The sequence below is a fragment of the Pan troglodytes genome, chromosome 18 (genome assembly GCF_028858775.2).
Source record: "Pan troglodytes isolate AG18354 chromosome 18, NHGRI_mPanTro3-v2.0_pri, whole genome shotgun sequence".
NCBI lineage: Eukaryota > Metazoa > Chordata > Mammalia > Primates > Hominidae > Pan > Pan troglodytes.
Genome location: NC_072416.2, coordinates 6,215,653 through 6,237,572, shown reverse-complemented (window position 1 = coordinate 6,237,572; position 21,920 = coordinate 6,215,653). Strand labels below are relative to the sequence as shown.

Genomic DNA, 21,920 nt, shown 5'->3' with positions numbered 1-21,920 from the left:
GTCATGTACTGTCTGCACTCATGGATATGAAATGTCTAGAATAGGCAAATCCAGAGAAAATGCAGGTTAGTGGTTGGCCTGGGTTGGAGGGAGGGGGAATGGGGAGTGACTGCTTATGGGGTACAGGGTGTCCTTTTGGGGTGCTGACAATGTTTTGGAAATAGATAGAGGTGATGGTTGTACAACATTGTGAATACTTAATGCCACTGAATTATTCCCTTTACGATTTTTTTATGTGAATTTCACCTCAATTAAAAAAACAATCAGGTGGGACAAGTGTGAGAGGCTGTTAGGCCTGTTCTTCCTGGTCCTCCCAGGTGCAGGGATGCCACCTCCCTGCTCATTTCAGTCCCCGGGGAGAGTCAGAGCCCCAGGTGTTGGCCCCCTCGGTGCTGCTGCTCCCGTCCAGGCACCTCCAGGGAGGGCGAGGACAGGCCGGGCTGGGCTGAGCATGACTGGGAGAAAGGCCAGGCTGTGAGTGAGCACCTGCCTGCGGCCTGGGGGCCCATTTCCTCCCAAAATCCAGATGAATGAGGCCACTGATAGTGTCCTCGGCCCTCAGGGGCTTCAGAAGCACCTGGAGAGCTTCTTATAGCACGCACGCACGTGGCCCAGCCTGCCCCAGAGCCTTGCTTCGGGAGGGTGACTTAAGAATTTGCATTTCTAACCAGTTCCCAGGCAGTGCTGTGAGAACAGCTGCAGGAGGCTGCACAGCAGATCTGAGGTGGGCTTCAGGACGAGGCTGCGGCCACAGGAAGAATCGTGCCTTTCTCAGGAGACAGAGCCTGCCGCTTTCATCGGGGGCTCAAAGGGCTCCATGGTCATAAAAGGCAGAAGAACCAAAGTCTGACTGTTCCCAATGTGTCACCAGGCTGGAGTGCAGTGGGGCTATCTCGGCTCACTGCAACCTCCACCTCTCGGGTTCAAGGGATTCTCCTGCCTCAGCCTCCCGAGTAGCTGGGATTACAGGCACCCAGCACCACGCCCAGCTAATTTTTGTATTTTTAATAGAGACGGGTTTCACCATGTTGATCAGGCTGGTCTTGAGCTGCTGACCTCAGGTGATCCACCCACCTCGGCCTTCCAAAGTGCTGGGATTACAGGCGTGAGCCACCTCGCCCAGCCTATTATTTTTTAAAGTAACAGCTTTATTTAGATATAATTCACATACCATAATATCCACCCTTTTAAAATGGACAGTTCAGTGCTTCTCAGTACATTCACAGTGTTGTACAATTGTCCCCACTCTCTAATCCTAGAACATTTTCATCATCTCAAAAATCCTGTACCCATGAGCAGTCTCTCGCCTTCCCCTTCCCCCAGCCCTGGCAACCAAGAACCTACTTTCTGTCTCCATGAATTTGCCTGTCCTGGACATTTCATATAAACAGAGCCATATATAACTAATATGTGGCCTTTTGTGTCTGTGTCTGGCTTCTTTCAGTTAGCATACAGTTTTCAAGATTCATACATGTTGTAGCATGGATCAGTATTTTATTCCTTTTTATTCTTTTTTTTTTTTTTTGAGACGGAGTCTCTCTCTGTTGCCCAGGCTAGAGTGCAGTGGCACGATCTCGGCTCACTGCAACCTCCACCTCCCGGGTTCAAGCGATTCTCCCGCTTCAGCCTCCCGAGTAGCTGGGATTACAAGCGCCCATCACCATGCCATGCCCGGCTAATTTTTTTGTATTTTTAGTACAGATGGGGTTTCACCATGTTGGCCAAGCTGGTCTCGAACTCCTAACCTCAAGTGATCCACCCACTTTGGTCTCCCAAAGTGCTGGGATTACAAGCCTGAGCCACTGTGCCTGGCCTGTTTTTGAGTCAGGGGTCTTGCTCTGTCACCCAGGCTGAAGTGCAGTGGCGCAATCACAGCTCATTGTAGCCTCGACCTCCCAGGCTCAGGTGATCCTCCCACCTCAGCCTCCCGAGTAGCTGGAACCAGCCACAAACAGCTGCCCACATTGGTGACTTGGGCCACCACACCCAGCTAACTTTTTTTGGGGTTTTTTTTGGTTTTTTTTTTTTTTTGTAGAGATAGGGTTTTGCCATATTGCCCAAACCCTCTGTGTTTTTTGTTATGGCCATCCTAGTGGGCGTGCAGTGGTATCTCACTGTGGTTTTGACTTGCATTTCCCTGATGACTAATGATGTCGGGCACCTTTTCATGTGCTTATTGGCCATTTGTAGATCTTCTCTGGAGAAATGTCTGTTCACATCCTTTGCCCTTTTTTTTTTTTTTTTGAGACAGAGTCTTGTTCTGTCACCCAGGCTGGAGTGCAGTGAGTGGTGTGATCTCGGCTCAGCAAGCTCCGCCTCCCAGGTTCACGCCATTCTCCTGCCTAAGCCTCCTGAGTAGCTGGGATTACAGGCACCCGCCACCACGCCCAGCTAATGTTTTGTGTTTTTAATAGAGACGGGGTTTCACCGTGTTAGCCAGGATGGTCTCGATCTCCTGACCTCGTGATCCGCCCGCCTCGGCCTCCCAAAGTGCTGGGATTACAGGCATGAGCCACCACGCCGGGCCCCTTTGCCCATTTTTTAACTGGGTTTTTTTAATTGATGAATTATTTTTAAAAAGCAAAACTGATGTCTAAGCCTGTTTGAAGAGTATCAGTGTGGCCCATTGTCTCAAGTTGTCACTGTGGGTCAGACATTTTTAAGTTTACATGCATAAGTTTTAGTCACGTGCCGGGCTGTTGGGTTCAGTGGCCCCAGGAGCTCTGTTCACCCGGCACCCGTGTTATACAAGGTGTGGTCCTCAGTGCGTGTCACCGATGCTATCATTGGGAAGCCCCTGCTCCAGACAGGGAAGGGGTGACCACTGTTGCTTTCATGGAGCAAAACGATGCTTGGGTTATCTTCAAGTGCATTATTCCTCTTGGTCATGCTACTGGGATCAGATGTGGGAAATCCGTGTCCCTCATGCTAAAACGTGTGCTTCTTTTGTTTTACCCAGAAGGTGCTAATCGGAAGAAGAACTTGCCCCCCAAAGTGCCCATAACGCCGATGCCACAGTATTCCATTATGGAGACGCCGGTGCTGAAGAAGGAACTGGATAGGTTGGCCGTCTTCAAAGCTTGTTGCCCACAGTGGTCTTTTCCCTCCCACAAGTAACTGGGTTTCACACACCTGGGGGCGGAAGGGCCCCCCGTGTGGTCTCTGGGTCTGGTGGATGCAGCTGGCCTGGGCTTGGGAAGAAAGGTCTGCAGTCGGCTCCTTAGGGAGCATGCGTGACTGCTGGGTGCCGGGGTGAGCCGCCCAGTTCTCTCTGCGTACCATTCCCCAGGGAGGCAACACACAGGATTCGTGCATGTCACCCCTGGGCAGCAGGTCCCCATATTCCATGTGGATGGAAATGGCCCCCTAGCCAGAGCAGTCTGAGTGAGGAGGTCTGATTTTTTATTTGAAAGACAGAGTCTTGCTCTGTCGCCCAGGCTGGAGTGCAGTGGCGCAGTCCCGGCTCACTGCAACCTCCACCTCCCGGGTTCAAGCGATTCTCCTGACTCAGCCTCCCGAGTAGCTGGGACTACAGGCACACGCCACCACACCAGGCTAATTGTTGTATTTTTAGTAGAGACGGGGTTTCACCATGTTGGCCAGGCTGGTCTCGAACTCCTGACCACGTGATCCACCCGCCTCGGCTTCCCAAAATGCTGGGATTACAGGCGTGAGCCACTGTGCCCGGCGGAGGCCTGATTTTTTTTAAAAGAACATTTAACTCTCACATCCACATGACACTGCTCTTCCACTCGGGCACCCGGGGAAGCTGCTGCTGCCACCATCCCTCAGAACTGGGAGCAGCATATCTTTTGTTTATTTTTTATTTTTGGAGACAGGATCTCACTCTGTTGCCCAGGCTGGAGTAGAGTGATGTGATCTTGGCTCACTGTAGCCTCAGCCTCCCGGGCTTAGGCGATCCTACCTCATCCTCCCTAGTAGCTGGGACTACAGGTGACACCACCACGCCTGGCTAATTTTTGTATTTTTTGTAGAGGCGGGGTCTTGCTATGTTGCCCAGGCTGGCCTTGAACTCCTGAGCTCAAACTGTCCTCCTGCCTCAGCCTCCCAAAGTGCTGGGATTGTAGGCATGAGCCATTGTGCCTGGCTGGCAATGTTTCTTTTGGAATATTCAGAGTAAGCTTAGTTGGCGCCTAGAACAGACACTAACCTCCGATGCTCACAGAAGTCAGGCATCTATGGTTTGTCACACAAGCCATTCGCTGAATGCATTGGGTATCACTCTTTGCTAAGATAGGGAACGTGGAGCGTGGACCAGCTGTGTGGGTGGGTCCTGAGATCCACCTGTCCCTCTGTCAGGTTTGGAGTCCGCCCTCTGCCTAAACGCCAGATGGTTCTGAAGCTGAAGGAGATATTCCAGTACACTCACCAGACCCTGGACTCAGACTCCGAGGACGAGAGCCAGTCCTCACAGCCGCTGTTGCAGGCGCCTCGCTGCCAGACCCTCGCCTCCCAGACCTACAAGCCTTCAAGGGCAGGGGTCCGTGCCCAGCAGGAGGCCACCACAGGACCTGGGGCCCAAAGGCCCAAGGGACCTGCTAAGACCAAGGGCCCCCAACATCAAAGGAAGCATCATGAAAGCATCACACCCCCAAGCAGGTCGCCCACCAAGGAGGCACCTCCAGGCCTCGATGATGACGCCCAGATCCCAGCCTCTCAAGAATCCGTGGCCACCTCTGTGGATGGCAGTGACAGCTCCTTGAGCTCACAGAGGTAACTGGATGGATGTGATGGGGTCAGTGGCCTCATGTATCCTCTGGCCCGTGGGCGTGAGGGTTGGCACGAGTGAGGCCTAATGGCCAATCTTCAAAAACCCCCATCACCTTCTGGGTTTGACCTATGGGAAAACCAGGTGGGTTTAGGGGGCTGGTTCCCTGACCCCAGCCCTGCGCAGGCCTCCTGGTTCCTGCCCCACATGCTAGACATTTCTGGCTGGGGCAGGATCCCGCTGGCGTAGCCTGCAGGGATCTCTCAGGCCCGTCCTGCCTTGCTGGGGATCGTGCCACAGGCCAGGCTCCATGGGACCCGTAGACACCCTCCTTCCTTTAAAGAGGCTCATGGTCTCAGGGGCTGGAGAGAAAGGGGTTGCAAAACGTCCTTGTCTGGCTCTTTTCAGTTCTTCCTCCTGTGAGTTTGGAGCGGCATTTGAGTCTGCAGGTGAAGAGGAGGGCGAGGGGGAGGTCAGTGCCTCGCAGGCAGCCGTGCAGGCGGCGGACACAGACGAGGCGCTGAGGTGCTACATCCGCTCCAAGCCGGCCCTGTACCAGAAGGTGCTGCTGTACCAGCCCTTTGAGCTGCGGGAGCTGCAGGCAGAGCTGAAGCAGAATGGCCTCCGTGTGTCCTCGCGCAGGCTGTTGGACTTCCTGGACACCCACTGTATCACCTTCACTACTGCCGCCACCCGCAGGGAGAAGCTCCAGGGCAGGAGGCGGCAGCCTCGGGGCAAGAAGAAGGTGGAGCGGAACTGATGGGGCCGTCCCGACCCCACCCCAACCTGCCATCAGCAGCCCCCACCCCCGCCATTTGCAGGGAAGACCTGGGACACCCAGCGTGGGTCAGGCCTCCACAGGCATTTCTGGGCCTGGGGACCACATCAGCTCTGCGCTGTGATGATGACCACAGCCCAATCCAGGGCTTCCTCTGGGCTCTGCTTTCTAGGGTGGCATTTGGAGCATGTCACCCACTGGATTTAGAGACTCCAGCCCCTTCCTCTGTCCGTGCTCACAGTGTGTCTCCCTTTTTGGTTTTCTTTTTTTTTTTCTTTTTGAGACAGTCGTGCTGTGTCACCTAGGCTGGGGTGCAGTGGCACAATCTCGGCTCACTGCAACCTCCGCCTCCCGGGTTCAAGCAATTCTCCTGCCTCAGCCTCCCAGATAGCTGGGACTACAGGCACACGCTGCCACGCCCAGCTAATTTTTTATATTTTAGTAGAAACGGGGTTTCACCATGTTGCTCAGGCTGGTCACAAACTCCAGAGCTCAGGCAATCCGCCTGCTGCGGCCTCCCAAAGTGCTGGGATTACAGGCGTCAGCCACTGTGCCAAGCCCAGTGTGTCTCCCTTTAACCCAATGGGGCCCTCAGGTGTCCCAGGGGTCAGTGGACCATCACCAGCTGGCCAGGGCATGGCCTATTCTGCCACATTTGCCACCCTCTGAGCCCACCAGTCCTGGGCACAGCTGCCCTACACGTCTGTCCTGAGATGGACGTCAGGTCCAGCCTGCCCTGGCAGCCCGGGCCCGTCCTCCTCAGCACTCAGGCCAACCCCAGCCACCACCAGCCTGAGACCAGGTTGTCCTGAGGCTCCCTGCACTGCCACAGCCCAGATGCAGTTCTCCTGACCCAGCCGTGCTACCCGGACACTTGTCATTGTTACCAGCAGTCTCCAAACTGGACAGTGCACAAGGGCCAAGAACAACTCTGATGCCACCACAAAACAAACATGTTCACTAGCGGGTTCCATTCTTTGGGTTAAAGCTGCCTCCAGCCTCAGGAGCAGTGTGGAGGAAGATGAGGGCCAGGAAAGAAGGAAACCTTGGTTTCTCCATCCTTGTGAATATCCTCGTCTGTTTCAAATACAGTGCAGTCAGTTTTATATGATGTGCAATAAACCAAAAAGGCTTTATTAAAATCTGGCTGCCACACTCCAGGGAGATCACGAGGGAAACGGGGGACCTGGAGGCACCGTGGCCCCTCAGTCCCTGCCCCACGCCTGCAGAAGCCCCCACCTTGCACCTGCCCTTTACTTTGGAGTAACCTGGGCCTGCTGTCTCCTCATTTCAGTTCCTAGACCAGAGATGCAGATGTTCATTCATTAATCCACACACCCGTATCCAACAGAGCCCTGGCTGGGTGCCAAGCTCCAGCCCCCGCACCTCAAAGTGGGGCCCAAGCACCCCCAGCTGCTGCCTCAGCCGGGATTTGCTACAAAAGCAGATTCAGGCCCCACCCCTGCCGCCCAGCCCACCCCACAACTCACCGAGACAGCACGTGCCTTTACCATTGCGTCCGGTCCAGTGGAGGAGACAGACGCTGGCCTATCCCGGCCTGGTGGGGAGTCGGGCTCCAGTGGCTTGAAGGGCCGTGTCAGGGACAGCCTCCCAGAAGAGGGGTTTGTGAGCTGCGTCTTAGGGCTGAACAGCATTTAGGGGGTGAAATGTGATTTCTGGCGCACATACTATGTCCTGGCACGTGAACCAGCGGAGAGGCCCAGGCCTCCCAGCTTACGGTGCCCGGGGCGAACAATTTGAGAGGCTGAGATCAGCTGTGATCAATCTGAGGCTGGCCTCTGGCCTGTTTCGGAAGGAATCACGCGCTGCTTCCTTGATGGGCTGATCCCCCTCCCTGGTGTTAGGGAAGCGAGAGGGAGTGGTGCAGGTGGGGGACTCGGGGCCCCTGTCCAGCCTCGCAGGGTTTGTGGTTTGGGGAAGCATGTGTTATGTGCCATGACTTGAAAGTTCAGAACTTCAAGGCTGGTAAAGATGGGTTGGGGGAGGGGTTCCAAGTAGTTAACAAGCTGGGTTAGGAGCCTTGAGTGCAGTGTGAGCCCAAGGCCAGGGGAGGCATGGCCTGGGGACTGGATTCGAGCCTTGCGGTGACCTTGGATTCAGTTGGGGCTGCTGGACGCTCCCTGGGCTGACAGCGCTGGGCAGAGGCTTGGTTTATGCACTGCCACCCAGCCAGGGGACTGGATGCTGGCCCTGAACCTGTACAAAGCAGCATTTCCTTGTCCTGAAACAAGCTGTGAAGCAGCTGATTCCTCCAGAGGGAAAGGGTTGAAGGAGTCACTGCAGGAACCCACAAAGGCGTGGTGGCATCCAGGAGTAGACCTGGCCCCTGCCACAGCGATGACGCTGACCCGGGCAGCATAAAACTAGGTCCAGTTGACAGATGGAAAATGCCTTCTCACAGCGCCTGCAGCAAGACTGGCAGGCAATGGGGCCTCTTCATGGACAAGGCGAGAGAGAGTTACCTTCCAGGAGTGACTGAGAAGGAAGCTGGCATGCCGGGTGCGGTGGCTCCCACATGTAATCCCAGTGCTTTGGGAGGCCAAGGTAGGAGGATCACTTGAGCCCAGGAGTTTGAGACCAGCCTGGGCAACATAGTAAGGCCAAGTCTCTACTTTGAAAACAATATTAAAAACATTTCTAAAGGGGGAGAATAAAAGACTGGCAGCAGAACTTTCATTGGTAACAACTAAATCAGAAAACGGGTCTGTCTATGCCTCACTGTAATATGAACAGGCCTCCAGGCCTGTCCCACTTTTGGTGGCCCCAACCTGGCATGGCTTGGGCACAGCCCCTCAAGGCAGTCACAGGGGAGCCACACCCCAGCCTGGGCCCAGGCAAGGGCACTTACAAAGAAAGAGCCTGCAGGCAGGGGCCTCGTGCTGTTGCTGAGTTAGGAAGGGCTGAAGTCGCTTCCTGTCCGGCTGACCCCAGCTCTGGGTGGACAGAAAGCCCCAGAGTGAGAACAGTTAGGGAGCCCCCAGCCCAGCACCCCCCACCTCCACCAGGAGCCAGGAGGACGGCCCACCTGGTACTCAGCAGAGCGGGCAGAGTGGGGAATGGGACCAGCCCTGTGTGGACTGATGGACATTCCTGCGAGGGGGAGGAACAGGTGCGGGGCGGGGCTGGGCTGGGCTGGGCTGGGTTGGGCTGCTCCCCAAGATCCCGTGGATGAGGCTGTGTCCTCTCAGGCTCCGCATCCATCCCCCTGAGCCACGAAGGGAGGCAGTGTGAGCCTCTGGCCCCTTTTATGTGACGGATACCCACCGGGCCCTGTGGTTTCCAACATCCTGTGGGCGGCCTGGTTTCAGGCGCCTTTGCTGCTCCCCACAGCCGAGGCTGCAACTGCTGGGTCTGCACTCTGCCTGCCTGGAGCCTCGGGCAGCCTTCTCGAGGGTCCATCGTGTCCTCCCAGCACCCAGCAGGTTCCTGGGTGCTCAGAAAGCATTGTTGGGAGGGAGGGAGAGGAAGGAGGGACAAAAGAAGGTAGGCAGGCAGGGGAATGTGCAGGAGCACTTCTGGTCTGCTGCCTCAGTTCCCTCCCCCCCATCACCCACACAGGCTCTGGGGAACCAGCTAACCCTCCTAACTCCCCTGAGCCACAAGCTGCTCTATGAGTCCGGACCCACTACTCTCCTGCTCTACAACCATTGCTGGCTCCCACTTGCTTGCTGAGGAAAATTCAGACCCCAGGACCCCTGTCCCTTGGCTCCCACCTTGTCACCTCCTTCCCTCAGTGGCCCCATGTTGCTTGCTCCCTGTCCCCAGCGGATGTCCCATACTTTATTGTAATTTTTCTCATGTGGCTTGCTCTGGGCCATGTCCTTCCCCCTCACGCCCTTCCCTGTCAGGGCAGGCCACCCACTGAGGTCCACTTCCAGGGGCCAAGTGCGATCTCCTGCCACGGACGGCAACATTCTGCTGTTTCCTCTTAGGGTACAGGTGACCTGCCTCTGGGGAGCCCTTTGCTCACAGGAAGATGTTATGGGGCACAGCTGAGTCAGAGGTGCCTACTGGGTGACAGAGAGAAAAGAAAGCAAGAGGTGTTAAAAGAGGGAGCACAGTGGCTCACACCTGTAATCTCCGTGTTTTGGGAGGCCAAGGCAGGAGGATCACTTGAGCCCCAGGAGGTAGAGGCTACAGTGAGCCGAGATCACACCACTGCACTCCAGTCTGGGTGACAGAGCTAGATCCTGTCTCAAAAAATAAATATGCTGGGCGCAGTGGCTCACGCCTGTAATCTCACCCCTTTGGGAGGCCAAGGTGGGTGGATCACCTGAGGTCAGGCGTTCAAGACCACCCTGACCAACATGGCAAAGCCCCTCCTCTGCTAAAAATACAAAAATTAGCGGGGCATGGTGGCGCATGCCCGTAATCCCAGCTACTCAGGAGGCTGAGGCAGGAGAATCTCTTGAACCTGGGAGGGGGAGGTTGCAGTGAGCCGAGATCGTGCCATTGCACTCCAGCCTGGGCAACAGAGCAAGACTCTGTCTCAAATAAATAAATAAAATAAATAAATAAATAAGGAGAGCCACAGGGGTGGCCTGGAGGTGGCAGGGCGCAGTCCAGTCCTGCTGGGGTCACCCTCTAGTTGCGTGACCTCAGGCTGCTCACTTGATTTCCTGACCACCCTCCTGAAAACAAGCATTTATTGATGGCGGGGCAGCTTCCTTTTTGGCGGGATGGAGGTGATGTGTCAACAGCCTTGGCACCAGCCACTTTATCCTGAGCATGCCACCTGCAGGGACACTTAGTCCCAGAGTCAAGACCCCCAGCATCGCCCCCGCACTTAACTTGCACGGGGGCGGTGACCAAGCCAGGGAGCCCCGGCTCCTCGATGTGTCTGCGAGGCTGTTGGCTGTTGAAATCAGACAGGAAGGAAGAATGAGGTGGAGCCCAGCACAGGAAGAGGTGAGCACCCGGAGCCACAGGGACAGCCGGTGGGCTCGGCGGGGCTGCAGAAGGTCGGGGCTGCACTGCTCTCGGCCCCCCCACGGTTGGTTGGTTGGCGTGGTAAGTGCCCTGATCCCCGGTCCTGAGAACTCAGGCTGGCACAGGGATTCCCAGGGCATCTACCACCACGCAGCTGGAGCAGGGCTGAGCCCAGGAGCATGGAGATGGACGCCCCCAGGCCCCCCAGTCTTGCTGTCCCTGGAGCAGCATTGAGGCCCGGGAGGTAAGTTGGGTCCAGGTGACCTCAGTGCAGGGCAGGGGAGGGAGAAGGGATGCTGGCAGGAAGGACAGTGGCCTTAAGGCCTGAGCTACTCTGGGGAGGGGGACTGGGGAGACTCCACGAGACTCCAAGAAGGTGTCTCCTGGGGCAGGACTGGCTCATGCTGTAGAAAAAAGAGATGTGGCCAGGCACGGTGGCTCACGCCTGTAATCCCAACACTTTGGGAGGCCAAGGTGGGCGGATCACTTGAGGTCAGGACTTTGAGACTAGCCTGGCCAACATGGTGAAACCCCATCTCTACTAAAAATAAAAAATAAATTAGCCAGGCATGTTGGCAGACGCCTGTAATCCCAGCTAGTCGGGAGGCTGAGGCAGGAGAACCGCTTGAACCCGGGAGGCGGAGGTTGCACTGAGCCGAGATCTAGCCACTGCACTCAATCCTGGGTGACAAAGCGAGACTGTCTCCAAAACAAAACAAAACAAAACAAAAAAGAAAAGAAAAAACAGACAGGTGCCTAAGAATGGCCCAGGACAGGTCCCAGGGACAAAACCCAGCTTCCCCAGGAACCAGTGATGGCCCAGGAGAAGCAGGAAGCATCTTGAAGGTGCTGCGGGCAGGCAGTGGTGATGCTGAGCCACGGCCTGGGGGAATCGGCAGACCTGGGCACCCTTCCTGGCACTGGGACCCCCCATGGGAGGCTACTTCTCTGGGCCTCAGCGCCCCACCTGTAGATGGAGGTGACAGCACAGGAGGGGCGAGGTCATGAGGGGCAGGGAGGGTGCAGGCGCCGCCCCCAGGTGAGTGGGCAGCCCCAGGGCCTCTCCTGCCCACAGCCTTGGGTGAGACAAGGGTCGAGAGAGACGGCAACCGCAGAGGCCTTCTTGGAAGAAGTGCCACTGCCCTGGGCCAGCCTGGGTGTTGGCTGCAGGGTCTTCCCCTATGGCCAGGCTCCAGAGGCCCTGGTGTTTTTCTGGACCCCTCCCTGGAGGTGACCCCGAGCCTGGGGCTCACTGTTGGCCATCACAGGCTGCAGGCTGCACCCCTCTTCTTCTGTCCCAGGGTGCTGGGCTCCCCAGGGCTGGGCCTCTCCACCCCTTGGACTCCAGGGGTCCATGCAGTGAGCAGGGTAGGGCCCTGAGGTGCAGGTGCCACTCCCTTCTTCCTTCGGGAAGGCTTTTGAGCTCAAGTGATGATGCTGGGGCCACCTCGAGAGAACCGAGTCCTGAATTCTGAGGCCCTGGGAGGGGGCAGGGGCAGGATGTGGGAAGAGAGGAGCATCCAAGCAGCCGTGTTGGGAGATACTGGCAGCCCAGGTAGGCAGCCAGCACTGGGAAGTCCCACCTGGGCGCCAAGTGGCAGGGAAGGACCCAGCAGGTCCCGGCAAGGACTGAGGCACAGATCAGGTGGGCGGGTGATGGGCAGAGGCAGCTAGTCCGTTGGGACTGAGGCTTCTCAGGAATGAGGCAGCAGGCCACTTGCTGAGCCTGAGGAACTGGGCCTGAGCCCACACCACACCAGGAAGGCCTCAGGTTCACCTTCGCTCACAGACAAAGCTCTAGGGGTGAACCCTGGTGCTACCTGGGAGGCTCCCGGGGAGGAGGCAGCAGTGGCACCTACTCGTCCCTCTGGCCTCGCCCTGCTCGCGGCAGCTCAAACCAGCTGTGGAGCGACCTCTGGCCTTCAGATCCCCCAAAGCAACCCGAGGCCCACCTGTCCTCAGTCTCTCTGTCTTTCAGCTGCGCTCACAGGGGCCGCCTGACCATCCATAGTGGCGTCTGCGGCCTCGCGACCTCACTCGGCTGAGAGGTCTGTGGAAGGCTCCAGCCTGCCAGGGGGATGTCAGGGCTGCGTGCAGGGCCTGGCAGCGGTGGCAGCCAGGTAACCAGCCCCCATCAGCCTTTGGGGCTGGCCCTGGGAGGTGCTGGCAATGGCAGGAGGGTTGGTTCACCTGCACCCCCTCCTCTGTCCTTCTTAGGGACAGTGTCCAGGATGAAAGCCACGTTTCGTCTGAATGGGGCCTGAGCAGGGATGCCAGATCAGATACAGGACACTTGGTCAAATGTGAATTTCAAATAATCCATTTCTTTGGTATGTCTCCAGTATGACATAAGCTATGCTTATACTAAAAATTGTATGTCGTTTATCTGAAATTTAATTATCTGTGGATATCTCATATTTTATCACTATTTTTTGAGACAGTCTCGCTCTGTCACCCAGGCTGGAGTGCAGTGGCGTGATCTTGGCTCACTGCAGCCTCCACCTCCTGAGTTCAGGCGATTCTCCTGCCTCAGCCTCCAGAGTAGCTGGGACTACAGACATCCACCACCACGCCCAGCTAATGTTTGTATTTTTAGTAGAGACGGGGTTTCGCCATGTTGGTCAGGCTGGTCTTGAACTCCTGACCTCAAGGTGATCTGCCCACCTCAGCCTCCCAAAGTGCTAGGATTACAGGCATGAGCCACTGCGCCCAGGTTTGTCTTGTATTTTAATTTGCTGAATCTGGCAACCCTGGACCCAAGGTCGTGGGGCCACAAAGATGGGTGTCTGATCAGGAGGGAGTGCTGACCCCCAATACCGAGAGACTAATGAGGCCACAGAGGCAGGGGTGCTCGCCAGCCCCCTACACCCCGTCCCCGCCTTCCCAGGCGCTTGTGAGTCCTGCCTCGCCCCAACCCCTCACTCCTGCCAGCACCGTCCCTCCCTCATTCCTCTCCCAGCCCCGCTCGGGTCCCGTGGTTCTCAACTCTGGTTAGAATCACCGGAGGAGCTTAAACTAGATCCACGTGGGGGCCCTTGCCAGACCAATCAAATCTCTGGGTGGTCAGGCTGAGCATTGGTTATTTAAAAACCATGCTCCACAAGGCCAGGTGCAGTGGTTCACACCTGTAATCCCAGCACTTTTGGAGGTCAGGAGTTCAAGACCAGCCTGGCCAACATGGTGAAACCCTGTCTCTACAAAAATACAAATGGTATTGATGGTGGGTGCCTATAATCCCAGTTACTGAGGACCCTGAGGCGGGAGAATCACTTGAACCCAGGAGGCAGAGGTTGCAGTGAGACGAGATAGTGCCACGACACTCCAGCCTAGGCAACAGAGTGAGACTCTATCTCAAAAAAAAAAAAAAAAAAAAAAAAAAAGATAAAATGGTTACAATGGGCCAAGCATGGTGGTCCTCACCTGTACCTGTAATCCCAGCTACTTGGGAGGCTGAGGTGGGAGAATCACTTGAGCCCAGGAGGTCGAGGCTGCAGTGAGCCAAGATCGTACCACTGCACTCCAGCCTGGGCAACAAAGCAGGACCCTGTCTTTATTTTTTAGCGACAAAGCAAGACCCTGCCTCTATTTTTTAAGGAAAATTATTTTTAAAATGGTTAAAATGGTAAATTTTGTGTTATGTGTATTTTACCAAAATTTTAAATCAATCAATCAATAAGACTCCAGATGATGCCCCACCAGAGCTGAGACTTCTTCCACGCAGTCCTCTCATCCTCCGGGCCACTCCCGCCCCCAGCAGTAGGGCTGGTCACCTGGCGGGTGCACATGGACACCCAACAACAGGAGGCTGTGTCCACCTGGGCCACACCCTAATGTCACACAGTGAAGGACAGAGGCCCCCGTATCCTGGCCTCTGGCATATCAGGCAGACAGTAGCACTGCTTCATTTGGGCTGACATACCTTTGAATGTTTAGATAATTGCTAGCTTTTGTGTGTGTGTGTGAGACAGGGTCTTGCTCTGTCACTCAGGCTGGAGTGGAGTAGTGAGATCTCAGCTAACTGCAGCCATGACGGCGGGAGTTAAGCGATCCTCCCACCTCAGCTTCCTGAGTAGTTGGGATTACAGGCATGCGCCACCGTGCTCAGCTAATTTTTTTTTTTTTGTACTTTTTATAGAGACAGGGTTTTGCTCATGTTGCTCAGGCTGGTCTCAAACTCCCGGGCTCAAGCAATCCACCCACCTTGGCCTCCCAAAGTGCTGGGATTACAGGGGTGAACCATGGTGCCCAGCCTCCATCCTTCCTTTTGATGTTTTTTAATTTCTCTCAGTAATGTTTTATAGTTTTCAGTATAGAGGTCTTGCAAATGTTTGCTAGATTTATTCCTAGATATTTGATTTTTTTTTTTTTTTTTTTTTTTTGAGATAGAGTCTCGCTCTATCGCCCAGGCTAGAGTGCAGTGGCACCATCTTGGCTCACTGCAACCTCCGCCTCCTGGGTCCAAGCAATTCCCTGCCTCAGCCTCCTGAGTAGCTGGGATTACGGTCACCCACCACCATGCCCAGCTAATTTTTGTATTTTTAGTAGAGACGGGGTTTCACCATGTTGGCCAGACTGGTCTCGAACCCCTGACCTCAGATGATCTGCCTGCCTTGGCCTCCCAAAGTGCTAGGATTACAGGTGTGAGTCACTGCGCCCGGCCCACATATTTCTTTAGGATAAATTCCCAGAAGTGGAATTTCTAGGACAAAAGATATTTAATGACAATAGATAATGGTTATTATAATCCAGAATTGTTATACTAATTTATACTTCCACCCACTATGAATTAAGATTCCCACTACAGGCCTGGCACAGTGGCTCATGCCTGTAATTCCAGCATTTTGGGAGGCCAAGGTGGGAAGATTGCTTGACCCCAGAAGTTGGAGACCAGCCTAGGCAACATGGCAAGACCCTGTCTCTACAAAAAATACAAAAATTAGCTGGATGTGGTAGCATGCGCCTGTAGTCCCAGCTAGTCCCAGCTACTTTGGAGGATCACTTGAGCCCAGGGAAGTTGAGGCTGCAGTGAACCCTGATCATGCCACTGCACTCCAGCCTGGGTGACACAGTGAGATCCTGTCTCAAAAAAAAAAAAAAAAAATTTCCCACTACCTCCATGTTCTCACCAATGCAGTCTGTTATGTTCTTATAATATTCACCAATGAGACGTATGAAAAATGATAGTTTATTCTTTTGCTTTTTTCTTGATCCTTAGTGACATTGTGCATCTTTTGAATATCTTGGTCATTTATACTTCTATGAATTATCTGTGTCCTTTTTTCTATTTCATTTGGGGTTCATAATTCTGTTTGGTTACTTATTATTGATTTATAAGTTCTTTATATATTAAGGATATTCATATTTTTCCATGTATGTTGCAAATGTTGACTCCTGGCTTACAGTTTTTCTTTCAACTTTATGGCATCTATTATTACTTATAAATATTTTAATTATTATTATTATTTTTTGAGATGGAGTCTCGCTCTGTCACCCAGGCTGGAGTGCAGTGGCGCCATCTCGGCTCACTGCAACCTCTGCCTCCTGGGTTCAAGCGATTCTCCTGCCTCAGCCTCCCAAGTAGCTGGGACTACAGGCACGTGCCACCACGCCCAGCTAATTTTTGTATTTTTAGTAGAGATGGGGTTTCACCATGTCGGCCAGGCTGGTCTTGATATCTTGACCTTGTGATCCATCCGCCTCAGCCTCCCAAAGTGCTGGGATTACAGGTGTGAGCCACCACGCCCGGCAAATATTTTAATTATTTAATATCAAACTAAATATTTAATTATTTAATATTTTAATTCAATTAAGGCAAATTTACTAGTCTCCCTCTTCATGAATTCTGCTTTTTTTTTTTTTTTTTTTTTTTAAAGCCAGGGTCTTGCTCTGTCACCCAAGCTGGATTGCAGTGGCACAATCATAGCTCACTGCAGCCTCAGCCTCCTGAGCTCAAGGGGTCCTCCTACCTCAGCCTCCCCATAGCTAGTTCCACAGGTGCCCACCACCAGCCCCATCTATTTTTTTTTTTTTTTGTAGAGATGGTGTGTCACTATGTTGTCCAGGCTGAGACTTCTGAGTTTTATGTCTCACTGTAAAAAGCCTTTACCTAAATAATATTTTAAAATATTATCTCATATTTTCTTATTGTGCTTTTATGGTTTTGTGTTTACAACTTTTAACTCCTTAATTGACCTGAAAATAAATTTTGTGTTTAATGTGAATTACAGCTGGAAAATATTTTTCATAGGCTGGTCAAGTGCCCCAATGCCATTTTCACTGATTTGAAATGCTATTTTTGTCATGTTACCAAACTTCTTAATGTGTAGATATTATAAATATATATTTGTTCCTGGCCTCTATATCCTATTCTGCTGACTTATGTATCTAGTCTTGTGCTAGCCCACACATTTTTTACATATATGGAATATATACATCTTCTATTTAATAATACAAATGGAAGACTCTATTCTAGAATGCAAGGTTGGTTCAATATCAGAAAATCATTTAGTGTAGCTCATGGATTCCAGGAGAGATCTGATATCCATTGCTCATGTCACTCCCCCCAGTGGCTCCCCTCCATACTTAGAACAAATCCAAACTCCTTACAACAACGGTGACTGGCTTTTCCAGCCCTGAGGGGGTGGTGCCACTTGCTCACTTACCATGTTCCAGCAACATTTCCTCTAAGCACTTGCTGTTTCCTTGGCCTGAAATGCCCCTCCCCTAGCTCTCTGCGTGACTCTTTCTCACCCTCTCTACTCCTAGGTAGCTTTTTCTCAGAGGCCTCTCACAGCAGCCTTCCCCAGCCGCCAATTACCACCTCTGCTCCTCCTCCCCCTAGAATTCCAGGCTTCTTTGTCACTCACAGTTTATTCCACTCACAGCACTAACCACCAGCAGAAACTGCCTTGCTTATTGACTTGTTTTCCTTTCCATTGTCATTATCCCTTAGCCGTCGAACCCCAGGTCAAGGACTTGATCTAACTTGGTCACCTTCACATCCCTAGGGCCTAGAACATACAACAGGCTCTCCATAAATATTTGCTGGTTGAATAAATGAAGAGAAATAAATCATATGTTTATATCAATATACGCTAAAAAGTAATTTGCTAATTTAACAGATATTCCTCATCTTAAAAAATTTTGCCCAGGCGTGGCAGCTCACACCTGTAATCTCAGCACTTTGGGAGGCTGAGGTGGGTGGATCACTTGAGGTCAGGAGTTGAGACTCTGTCTCAAAAAAAAAAAAAAAGTGTAAACTACCTTAAGAGGCAGTAGATTATACAGCACACGCACTGGTGTCAGTGAGGAATTGGTTTCTATCCCAACTCCCACTTCCCAGCTGTGTATCCTTGGACAAGTCACTTAACCTCTCTGAGCCTCAGTGTCTTCATCTGTAAAATGGGAGAAATAATGGTATTGAGAGTTATTAGAAATAAATTATGGAAATATAGTGCTTAACAGAATATGCAGAACACAGTATGCCTTCAGTAAATATTACATAATAGTATTTGAATGGTAATAGAACAAAATAAATCTTTCTCTATTGGAGAAGAAAACTAGAAATCTGTCACAAACATCACACCTAAGAGTTTGGGCAAGAACCACTCCTGGTCTAGTCTAGAGTAAAACAAGAAGGCCTGCAACAACCTCATTGCTCCAAGGAAGGGGTAGGCCTGGCCAATGTGGTAAAATTGTTCAAAATAAGAGTTATAGTTTTTGGGCTGGGCACGGTGGCTCACACCTATAATCCCAGCACTTTGGGAGGCCAAAACGGGTGGATCACTTGAGGTCAGGAGTTCAAGACCAGCCTGGTCAACATGGTGAAACCCCATCTCTACTAAAATACAAAAATTAGCCAGGCATGGTGGTACGTGCCTGTAATCCCAGCTACTGGGGAGGCTAAGGCAGGAGAATCACTTGAACATGGGAGGTACAGGCTACAGTGAGATCGTGCCACTGCACTCCAGCCTGGGTGACAGTGCGAGACTCCACCTCAAAAAAAAAAAAAAAAAAAAAAAAAAAAAAAAAAATATATATATATATATGGTTTTCAGAAATAAAGAGATAAAAATTCTTCTTGCTGAAGAATTTTTTTTTTTTTTGAGATGGTGTCTCTCTCTGTCACCCCGGCTGGAGTGCAGTGGTGCGTTTTCGCCTCACTGCAACCTCCTCCTCTCGGGTTCAAGCGATTCTCCAACCTCAGTGTCCCCAATAGCTGGGATTACAGGCACACGCCATCACACCCAGCTAACTTTTGTATTTTTAGTAGAGATGGGGTTCCGCCATGTTGGCCAGGCTGGTCTCGAACTCCTGACCTCAAGTGATCTGCCCACCTTGGCCTCCCAAAGTGCTGGGATTATAGGTGTGAGCCACCACGCCCAGCCTTGCTGCAGTAATTTGAAAACCTGAAGAAAATTAACTGGAAAATGATGAAAACCAATGTGAATATTTAATATGTTGATGAGACATGTGATAAAAATCAATCATCTTTTATACCAACAATATTCATCATACGACAAAAACTGTTTTTAAAAATACCTAGATACAAATAAGGAACTGGCAAGACCGAGATGAGAAAAAATATAAAGTTTTACAGAAGGATCTAAAGAAGGACCTCAAATTACCCACATGGACCCATACACATGAGGCAATGTCAATTCGATTACCATCTTTTTTTTTCTCCTAAGACAGGGTCTCACTCTGTTGCCCAGGCTGGAGTGCAATGGTGCAATCTCTGCTCATTGCAGCCTCAACCTCCCAGGCTCAAGCAGTCCTCTCACCTCAGCCTACCGAGTAGCTGGGACTACAGGCGTGAACCACCATGCCTGGCTAATTTTTTTATTTTTATTTTGTAGAGCTAGGGTCTCACTACTTTGCCCAGGCTGGTCTCAAACTCCTGGGCTCAAGTGATCCTCCTACCTCAGCCTCCCAAAGTGCTGGAATGACAAGCATGAGCCACTGTGCCTAGCCCAAAATCCCATCTTTTTTATCCCTCTTGGTTTTGACATTTAGAAGAATAAAAGAACAGGCTTTGGGGCAGCATAAGGAGACTGGCCTTGCCCTGGCCTGTTCCTAATGTTCCAGGTTAGTTCAGCTGGCCTGGGTGCCAGCAACCTCAAATTGATCGCACTCCTTACTTCTTCAACACCATGACCTGAATGCCTGAAAAATGGTATTTTACTTATTTTTACTTTACAGTTTTACTTATTTTTACTTTACTATTTACTTATTACTAAGCTTCTTTTATCATTTTCCAGATAAAAAGCATCACCTGTGTTAAAATGGTAGGCTCGGCTGAGGTGGGCAGATCACAAGGTCAAGGGTTCGAGACCAGCCTGGTGAGCATGGTGAAACCCTGCCTCTACTAAAATTACAAAAATTAGCCAGGTGTGGTGGCATGTGCCTGTAATCCCAGATACTTGGGAGGCTGAGGCAGGAGAATTGCTTGAACCTGGGAGGCAGAGGTTTCAGTGAGCTGAGATCACGCCATTGCACTCCAGCCTGGGCGACACAGCAGACTCCGTCTCAAAAAAAAAGAAAGAAAAAGCCAGGATCCCCACTGCTAATCCAAGGTCAGGGAGCCTGCTGAATCCCAGGGCTGCAGACAGCAAGCTTTTTTTTTTTTTTTTTTTTGAGATGGAGTCTCGCTCTGTTGCCCAGGCTGGAGTGCAGTGGCGTGATCTCAGCTCACTGCAACCTCTGCCTTCCAGGGTCAAGCAATTCTCCTGCCTCAGCCTCTCCAGTACCTGGGATTACAGGCGCCCACCACCACGCCCAGCTCATTTGTATTATTAGTAGAGATGGGGTTGCACCATGTTGGCCAGGCTGGTCTTGAACTCCTAACCTCAGGTGATCCGCCTGCCTCAGCCTCCCAAAATGCTGGGATTACAAGCGTGAGCCACCCCGCCCAGCCTGACAGCAAGCTAAACACTGAGAACCAGGGAAATGCCCTGTGGACAGGTGGGGTCCAACCTGCTTCTCTATGCAGTGACAACACCTGGTGTTATTTTTGAATGCAGGGCTGCCATCAGCAGCAGTGGGCCATCACCTCCGCTGGCCACATTGTGTTTTTTCTCCTAGAACTGTGGACAACGGAAGGCTGAGCCCCATCCATTGAGTTCCTGGGGCCCCGCTGGAGGGGCTGCTGTGGCCAGGGTGCACGGTGAGGAGGCGAGCAGGGTGGGTGGGGGCGAGTTCGGGGCCTTAGTGTACACCTTGGGTGTGGGAGGGCTGTGGGGGCAGGGGGACAACCAGCCTTGGCAACAAGGAGGCAAATGGGAGTGGGGGGCCTTGGCTTTGCCTCTCAGCATCTCTGCATCACTATCCCCAGGAGCAGAGGGCGAATAGCACTGCTGGGAGCCCAGGAGCTCCTGCACTCCCAGGAGACCCCAGGAACATAGTAAGAAAAACAGCCGCTCTGAGAACCAGCGTTTTCTCTTTTTTGACTCCTCCTTCTTCTTTCTTTTATTTCCTTTTTTTAATTAATAAGCTTTTCCTTGTAAAGCAATTTTAGGCTTACGGAGTCTCGCTCTTCCCCTCCGACTGGAGTGCAGTGGCGCAATCTCAGCTCATTGCAGCCTCCACCTTCCAGGTTCAAGTGATTGTCCTGCCTCAGCCTCCTGAGTAGCTAGGATTACAGGCACCAGCCACCATACCTGGCTAATTTTTTTTTTTTTTTTTTAATACGGAGTTTCGTTCTTGTTGCCCAGGCTACAGTGCAATGGCATGATCTCAGCTTACTGCAACCTCTGCCTCCCAGGTTCAAGTGATTCTCCTGCCTCAGCCTCCTGAGTAGCTGGGATTACAGGCATGTGCTGCCACACCTGGCTAATTTTGTATATTTAATAGAGACGGGGTTTCTCCATGTTGGTCAGGCTGGTCTGGAACTCCTGACCTCAGGTGATCTGCCCACCTCGTCCTCCCAAAGTGCTGGGATTACAGGCGCGAGCCACCCGCCCGGCTAATTTTTGTATTTTCAGTAGAGACAGGGTCTCACCATATCGGCCAGGCTGGTCTCAAATTCCTGACCTCAAGTGATCTGCCCGCCTTGACCTCCCAAAGTGCTGGGCTTACAGACATGAGCCACCGCGTCTGGCCAGGTTTACAGAAAAATTGATGGGAAAGTACAGAGACTTCCCACACACCCCATGCCTGCCCCCACCCAGACTCTGCCACTATCACCGTCCCCTGCCACAGTGGTCCATTGATTATAATCAGTAAACCTACATGGACATGTCGCCATCACCCAATGTCCATAGTGTATACTCTGGCTCATTCTTTTTTTTTTTTTTTTTTTTTTTTTTTTTTTTTTTTTTTTTTTTTTGCTTTTTGCTCTAACTCAGGAGCAAGAAGAGTTAAGTTTTTTGTTTTATTTTGTTTTTCTTAGAGATGGGGTCTTGCTCTGTCACCCAGGCTGGAGTGCCATGGTGTGATCATGGCTCGCTGCAGCTTTGACCTCCT

At 52.2% G+C, this 21,920-nt stretch overlaps 2 protein-coding genes across 9 annotated transcripts in view; both read left to right on the top strand.

Annotated features, from left to right (window-relative positions):
* Window positions 1-6,649, top strand: part of SLX4 (SLX4 structure-specific endonuclease subunit) — a 29,944-nt gene extending 23,295 nt beyond the window's left edge. For 4 of the 5 annotated variants that reach the window (XM_510772.8, XM_063796537.1, XM_063796538.1 and 1 more), the window contains 3 exons: window positions 2,960-3,062; window positions 4,321-4,734; window positions 5,138-6,649. In XM_510772.8, coding sequence (XP_510772.4) covers window positions 2,960-3,062; window positions 4,321-4,734; window positions 5,138-5,489 — 869 coding nt within the window. In that variant the 3' untranslated portion in view covers window positions 5,490-6,649. The remainder of the gene's footprint in view (window positions 1-2,959; window positions 3,063-4,320; window positions 4,735-5,137) is intronic. The other variant, XM_009430200.5, reaches the window with a different exon arrangement.
* Window positions 6,650-20,479: 13,830 nt separating this feature from the next.
* Window positions 20,480-21,920, top strand: part of NLRC3 (NLR family CARD domain containing 3) — a 28,368-nt gene continuing 26,927 nt past the window's right edge. For 3 of the 4 annotated variants that reach the window (XM_063796541.1, XM_063796539.1, XM_063796540.1), the window contains exon 1: window positions 20,541-20,622. The gene's annotated coding sequence lies outside the window, so the exon portion shown is untranslated. Of the gene's footprint in view, window positions 20,623-21,920 lie in introns of all 4 variants that reach the window. The other variant, XM_016929298.4, reaches the window with a different exon arrangement.